At 48.4% G+C, this 7,905-nt stretch overlaps 1 protein-coding gene across 1 annotated transcript; it reads right to left on the bottom strand.

Annotated features, from left to right (window-relative positions):
- Positions 1-1,180: 1,180 nt before the first annotated feature.
- Positions 1,181-7,212, bottom strand: LOC101775814. Its single transcript, XM_004967054.1, has 3 exons — positions 7,092-7,212; positions 1,760-2,174; positions 1,181-1,700 (listed from the first exon to the last, which is right to left on the bottom strand). The coding sequence occupies exons 1-3, from the start codon at positions 7,210-7,212 to the stop codon at positions 1,181-1,183; spliced, it is 1,056 nt and encodes a 351-aa protein (XP_004967111.1).
- Positions 7,213-7,905: the final 693 nt, after the last annotated feature.

The following is a 7,905-nucleotide window of genomic DNA, read 5'->3' as shown; positions in this document are numbered from 1 at the left end:
TTCATGCAAGTTAACATCCCATTGAGGTACTACTCAAAAAATAAAATCGCTATACTGGTGAGTCTAGCAAGCTCAGATACTGATTTCATGCATCAGTCACACTGTCTACCAATTCGAAAGTGTTGAGCGTTCCACATTCTGAATCTAGCATTCCACGTTGTGAAGTTAGCTCTAAATTAAGGCAGAGCGATTAAATTCATAGAGCCTGGACTGGACCATATGATATCCTCATAAAGAGAAAAATACTACGGGAATAATTTTACAAAGTACTAGCATCCTATGAGTTCCCCTTTTGACCAATCATAAGGGACAGAAACAGTTTTCAGATACAAATGAGGACAACCTACATTGTGCGGACACAGCTGACACGTATCCATTGTAAAATGAGTAGGATCAAAGAAGTCTGACATGTCATTTTGATAATTGGGAAGACTAGAAAATGAGTTGTCAATCAGCTAACCCTTCTGCTTAAAGCCTCGGAACTAATTTTATTAAATGAGAAACTGGAGAATTAATAATTTTCATAGTAGCACATGCTAATGAATCAGAGTGTTCATCTAGTTCCAAGCTAAGGATACTGAATCAGACAAATTCATCATGCAAGCATAAGGAGAAATCTGGTCACCAACACACACATACATATTCAAAATTTCAAACTGAACTTTTTATTGCTTCATACACAAACATTATAAACGACTGACATTTCTGCATTGAGCTGATGAAAACTAGCAGGTACTAGAATTTACAAGAAAGTAAATTAGCCGCCCTCACGAGTTCAGAAAGGGCAAGCGAAAATGGAAATGCAGAGCATGAATACCGTGATAAGTAGTCCCATTTTACTAGACAGAAGATTTCATAAGAAACAACTGTATGTCAGCAAGACAGATACAGCATCATCAATAGCTGCAAGATTAAGAACAATGTAAAAGGGAGCAATATAAGTGTCAGCTAGCCAAACAAAAGCACGCTGCACCCAGTCTTAGAACTGCGTTATCAATTATCTGACAAGAGTATCCCAGAAATGCTGACATGATACAGCAATTGAACAAACAACTGTAGAAAACTTTTCTGTTTCAGAAGTGGGATCATACCGGAGACGAGTAGGTCGATGGGCGTTGTAACGGGAACCAGTGGCGGGTATGGTCAGGCGGCCCGGACCAGACCCCGTTGTTGCAGCAGCCTACTGCCGGGGCCCGTCTCCGACGCATATCATCGGTGCCGCGTGGAAACTCCCGTCATCCAAGAAGTAGACGCCTTCCTGAGATCCGGGGAAATGAGCCGCCACGAAGGATCTGGAGCAGCCGCGCCCCACGAACAGCATCCGGCCATCCAGCGCGGGCAGCTCGGTCCAACCGTAGCGAGCATGGTCGGCGTCGATACCGTCGGCGTCCGGTACCTGCTCCTGCGTCATCCGGAACACCCTGAACGACCACGTCACCTCTTGATGAGGCTGAACTCGCAAGAACTTCAGAAGCTCGCCGCGGCACTCGACGAGGTAGCGAGCGCCGGCGTTCAGCACACGGCCCAGCATCTCCCGGAATTCCCCCCGCACTTGCAGTCGTCCCAGGGGCGATTCATTTTGGAATTCTGGCGTACACAGGAGCAGATTCCCTAGCCGGGTGAGGAAATGGAAGGCGCCGTTGTGGTATGTGACGTCCTCGGCGTCCAACTCGAACGTGCAGGAGGCGGAGGCCAGATAGCTCCCCATGCGCCAGAGCGTAACATGCGACGCACCGAAGAAATACTCCGGAGTAAGAACCGTGATGATGGCGGCGGCGACGCATCCCTCGAGCGTGGCCGGCGGGGCAGAAGGGTGGCGGTGCGGATGAACATGGGATGTTGCCACGCCAATCCGTCCCCTGCCCCTATGATGATGTCGTCGGGGAGGTAGAGGCTCTCGTGGGTGCGGAGGTTGATCAGCCCGTGCCCGCAGCTCTGGCCGTAGGCGAGAAAAAGCCAGCCACCGGGGTACGCGCCGAAGAAGCGTGCGCCCTCCGTGTAGTGCGGGACGGCGACGCGGTGCGCGTGGTTGCAGAGGACGCAGAAGAAGGACGCCCTGCGGGTGGCGTAGGGCGGGAGAGCGGCGGCGTTCTGGTACGGGAGGAGGAGCCACGGGAGCTGGAGCGGGCACGGGTGCGTCAGCACGCCTCGGAGCCAGGTGCGGCACGCCCTGGCTGCGCGGACGCGGTTAAGATGGCAGCGGATCGGTTTCGGGGCGGATATCCGCGGGTTTCGGTTTTGCTTCTTAGATTTCGTCCACGGTTTTTCGGGTTCAGATTTCCGAAATGTGCAAGTTTGGGGTAGATTTTTAAATACACTCATGGAGCTCCATCGAGATTACGAAACCATTCGGCCCACTAAAAGTCCACTAGCAATCCTAGGTATATAACACGCTCCGACTCCGACTCCCGCACGCACGGTCCGCACCCAAGCACCCTACCGCCGTCCCGCACTCCCACGAGGCGTCGAGGCCGCGACTCCGACTCCCGCACGCCGCACCTAGCCGTGCCCGCCTCCTGCTCCTCCACCGCCCACTCCTCTGCCGCCCTGCCCGCCGCCTGCCGGCTCCTCTACCTCGCCCGCTCTGCCCCGCCGCCCTCCTGCGTCCCCTCTTCCCCGCCGGCGAGCGCAGACCCCTTCCTTGCCTCTCCCTGTTCAATCAATGGTGATGGCGTGGTGGTACAGTTCTTGAGGGAAGAGGAGGAGGCTACGGCTCGGGGAGGAGAGTAACAGATTTTCCTTTTGAATTTGATCTATAGGTTTTGCGAGCAATGTGTATTCTCGAGTTTCGGTTAATCCGTTAGGTTTCAGGTATCCGCGGGTTTGGGTTTCGAGGATGGATTTTCACCCGAAACGGTGTTCGGGGCGGATTCGGGTTTTAGGTTCGGGTTTCGGTTTTGGATGCCCAGAGACTCCACCCGAACCGAACCCGCCCCGTTGCCATCCTTAGACGCGGTCTTCGAGGCACGGCACGTGACGGGCGATCTCGACGATGAGATCGGCGGGGAGGTCCGCCCAGGACCGCCGTGCAGCCATGGGTGCTGTACACGAGAGTGTAGGGCGCGAAGGGGTGATTACTAGGGCGGCTGGGGCGGTCGGTGTATGGGGGCGGAAGAGGAAGGGAAACGGCGGGAAAAGGAAGCCGTTGGGCGTTGCGAACTTGCGAGATCCCCTTTCGATTCTTGTAGTTGTAGCCCGGGGCGGACAGGAGCGGTTGCCGGGCTTGATGAGCTGGAAGGCTTTCGTGTCGAGCAAGAAGGCCGGGCCACACCGCGGCGCGGCCACTGGAAAGAAAAATCAGGCCAGGCCACTCTGTTGGTTTGGGCCAGTTCTCGGGCCGGTAAGCAGTCCATACAGCCCATACTCCCGTCCAAACGCCGACTACCCTCCTAGATCCGTCAGTCAAGCAGCATGATGGCAAATGATGATGAATCTGCTAATCTGCTTGTAAAGACAATGCTGTATTAAAAAATATAAATCGCTGGAGTATAGGCATGGTATAGACTAAGAAGTCTTTCTACGATGTGAGAAAGGGAACCTCAAAGCTAACAATTAAGCACCAACACGATTGTTCTGTAGGCTGTAGGTTCCTGTAACCTTTTGAGCGACTAAAAAATATTGTAGACTGTCTCCACAGCATTCTGCTCGAACCAATGGCATGGCTTAGAACAGTACAATATCTGCATTCCTATCTATCTGGGAACAAGATCTGTGTCCGAACTACATTCATCGCAAGAAGTCTGAAAGCTAGCACGCCCAATTTCCAGGTAGTGTTGTGCTGCATTGGCAGCCTACCAGCCTCGCAACGTCAGGAAGGAAATGCACAGATTATTCATCGAAGTGCTAAACCTCAGGAAGGGAGAAAATCTAACCGATCACATCCTCTAATAACTCTGGAATATAACGACCCAAATTAATGAAGACTCTGACTCTGCAATTCAGACAAGAGGCGCATCCTAAACTTGTTGTTTATGTCCAACAAGGGGCCTAGCTTATTCTTCGTCAGGATTATGTATGTGGGATTTGGCACTAGTCTAATTTCTTTCCCATATATTCCTCCGTCCCAAATTACTATTCGTTTTGGCTTTTCTAGATATATAGACTTTGCTATGCATCTAGATATATGCTATGTCTAGATACGAATAGTAATTTGGGACGGAGGGAATATATCACAAAGATATCCTGCCCTCTGATTGTGTCAACTATGTAAGCCGGATGACAGCAATAAGCATGCCTTCTTTTTATAATTCAGGAACTTATTCATTGAGAACAAGTCCCACATAAAGTGCAGTCTGTCTATTTTCCTGCATTCTAAATGTTCAGTCACGATGATGAAGCATAATGTTAATTCTTTGCCTTGTGTGTGTTATCTGAACACGTTTAGCTGATTATGTATGTCATGTAAGTAAACCTGAATATTTAAACTTTCTAAATACCTCGTTCTCGCACAGGTACTTGGAGAGACCAGTGAAAAACAAACAGCAAGGTATCACTCTGCTCCATTGCTTGAAACACCAAGGACAACTAAACATCCCTCTTACATTTTGTTTTCTTACAGGTTGTTGTACTAATTTCACTAAAAAAAGGCAAAGAGAAGGTCCTGTAAGAGGAAGGCATCCGAGTTTGTCTGCACATGTAGTTCTTCTGTCAATACTTGAAATTGCTGAATTCTCACAGCTTTGTGTTGGTTTGCATCTCCTAGATCTAGTGTGCTACTACTCAGGCTAAAACAATAGTGTATTCTGATTGACTAAAACAATAGTGTATTCTGTCAATATAGTGTTTAGACAGAGATGCAGAGCAACAATCAGAACATTCAGGCTAAAACAATATCAAACTCAGGACACATCGGGGTTGAGATTAATCAGAAAAGGGACAGGAAAATCAGGATGCTATCCACTCACTTCAGTTGATATCATGTAAATATGTGATGCATAGCTATTCCAGCAATGTGCACTTCTGTCCTGTAACTCCCATAGCAAAACAATATGCAGTTCAGCTGATTCCCCAGAGTGAACAGACTTCACTTCATTCAACTCCCATACCAGTAATTGAGCTGAATTAAATGCATTAGTTTTTCTAAGCCAGAGCGTATCATAGCTTGCTATTCTGACATGATCCAAACTGCCTCCAACCAATAAACTACTAGTGGCTAAATTTTTCCTCTGCACGAGAAAGCTGGAATTCAATTCAATCCAACAAATGTACCAGAGAAATCCCAATCAATTCATCGCTTCAATAAATAGAACCCTAAAAAATTCTGCAAAAGGCTGATCTTTTTTTTTTTGAGATGGCTCGGTACGAGACGGGAAAAAGAGTGGGAGGCTGACATGTTTTTGGGAGACCATCATTCTGGTCGATCATGCGGCCACCGCTTTCTTTGATGTTCCAGGCACCCTCGTTCCACCACTATCACCTTCTCAAGCTTCTTCCCACCTGCATCCCAAATTCCACCCACTTGCATCCCTAGCTCTTAGCAATCAGTTGGTAGTAAAAATCAAAGCACAATCAACTATGTATTTTACATAACATAAACTGAACACGTTAGCTAACACAGAAAATTCTGAAAAACTAGCAATTTCTGATATCTTTTCAATTCTTGAATCTAAATTTATAGCAGTGATAGCAATGCCCTTAAAACAGATGAACATTGCAAACACAAAAACAGAACAAACAAGAACGAGTTGGCAGAAACATTCGACTCACTTAAAACGATTCGATAGCACCATAATATCATATTGGATTGCCCGGTCCAACCCCATAGGTACATTACACGATAAGATTAAAGCTCACAGTACAGCTTGCGGGTAAATAAACGACATAGCAGAAAGTTAATCACCAAGTAACTACATTACTACTACTTTTCCGAACAATATACTCTACCCTGCACCCTGTCACTTCTTGTAGACATAATCAACCTGCAGCTCAATCATGGCGTATCCCTTCTCGAAGAACTGAAACAGAATGTTTGTTGAAATAATGGGTCTCGCCCATAGTAATTTCAGAATTTCAAATAAATCTCAAAGGCCCATGTGGGCAAGAGGTGGAGTGGTGCAAGTCTTTAATCCCACATTGCTAATGGAGGGGAGGGATGATCAACTTAAATATGGAAGTTGTCTCCACTCCTCCAAGCTATGTGTGTGGGGAGAGACAGAGAGCTCCACATGCGTGTGGGCAAGGCGAAGGGCGTGAGCGCGTGGCACCTGCGTGAATGGTCCGCCGAAATTCGGCCCCTTGCCTTGCGGGGGTGTTGTTTCCTTTTGCCGTTTTATTTTTTGGTTACTTGGTCTTTAAGTCAACGAGATATATGGAATCCTAACCGGTTTAGATCACGATCGCGACGTGAGAAGTGAGAATCGTGGGCTCTCCTATATATGCGACCTACCGGCCTCTACCAAAAACAGATCTATTCGAGCTAGGGTTTTTGCCTCCTCTCGCTGCTGCGCCGCCACCGTAGTCTACTCCATCCCGATTGTTGGCGTGCACTGGCGATTGGGAGAACAGGTCTTCGGAACTGTCGTCTTCAGCGATCCTGCACCGGGAGAGGGCGAATAAGGTTTTTGGGAAGCGCTTTGCGCGACTGCTCGATCGCTTCCTCCGCTTCGTCAAGTTCTTCATCGACCCCTTCACCACGGCTCGTCTACCTCTTCGTCACTCGGGTGTCACTCGCCGTCGCGAACAACGTCAGGCTGCTGATCGTTGTCGCCTGCTGTACCCAGTAGTCGTCCAGGAGTCGGTCTTCATCAAGAAAGAAACGTACGATCTCTTATCTCAAGTTATGTCTTTCATACTATCTATTATGATCTGTTGCAGTCTGATAGCACTGGATAGTATGGTAGAATGTGTGATTCTATTTGCAATGATAGACTTGTCTAGATCTTGCGTAGACATGTCTAGTTTAATCTGCTATCTGTTCATCATATTCATGATTTATTTCTGGATTAAATTAAAACTAAAAGTGCTTATATATCCAACAATGTTGTCATCCTCATCGATCCTAGCTAGGACCTCCAACGCGGAGGATAGAGCAGACTCTCGGGAGTGAGGATTCCTCTGGAAGTAACCCTTAGAGAGAGGATGCATGAGCATACATGGGGGACCAATCAGCAGCTTCTTGATGTACGAGGCCCGCACCTTGATCCACTTCTTCAAGACTTCCACCACCGGCTTGGACTTGCCCTCCTTAGCCACTGTGTTCCCGACCCTTTTCATGACGCAGATCTCGGCGAGGGCGCGAGGACTTTGAATCCTCCGCCGCCTTGATTCTGTTCCCACCAGCCGCCTCGATCCTGTTCAATTTGCGCACGCACCATAGAAGTGGGGTCACATGTCAGGTTGCCATATTATCCTGTCCACCACTTCTTCTTCACGAGCTCTCTGCCGCTAACACTGGCGACGGTGTCGCTGCCGCCACCGGGATGCTGTTGTCACATGCCGGCGTGCTGGAATCGAAGCGGTACATGGCCTCCGGTGCCACGTCCGCGGACAGACGCCTGACGACGCCATGGCCCTTGGGGTTGAAGGTGAGTGCCTCGACGCGATTGATCCAGCATCAATCGAAAGCTGACGACTAATTTCATTTTTTTGATAGAATTACTGGGACTTTATTACTCAAACGTTCACAAGCAACTCGCTCATTATAATGTCAGCAACACACAAGTTGTCGGATTGGGCGTTTGTGTTCGACATGGGATCCGATCCGATTGGATACCTTGGAGTAGAAGGGTAGCCCTAGCTTAACCTTGCTTGGAGCCAAATTTCCCTTGTCGAATCTGACCAGACGGCCTGAGGATGCTTTGGTTCTTCTTTATCAGATTCGACATATACTCCAGCTTTGGTTCTTCTTGATATTTTTATTAGTGCCCAGCAACTCAGTGCTCATAGGCTCATATCTACTTTGATTTA

The sequence above is a fragment of the Setaria italica genome, chromosome IV (genome assembly GCF_000263155.2).
Source record: "Setaria italica strain Yugu1 chromosome IV, Setaria_italica_v2.0, whole genome shotgun sequence".
Classification (NCBI taxonomy): Eukaryota; Viridiplantae; Streptophyta; class Magnoliopsida; order Poales; family Poaceae; genus Setaria; species Setaria italica.
This window is presented reverse-complemented; position numbering and strand designations above follow the sequence as displayed.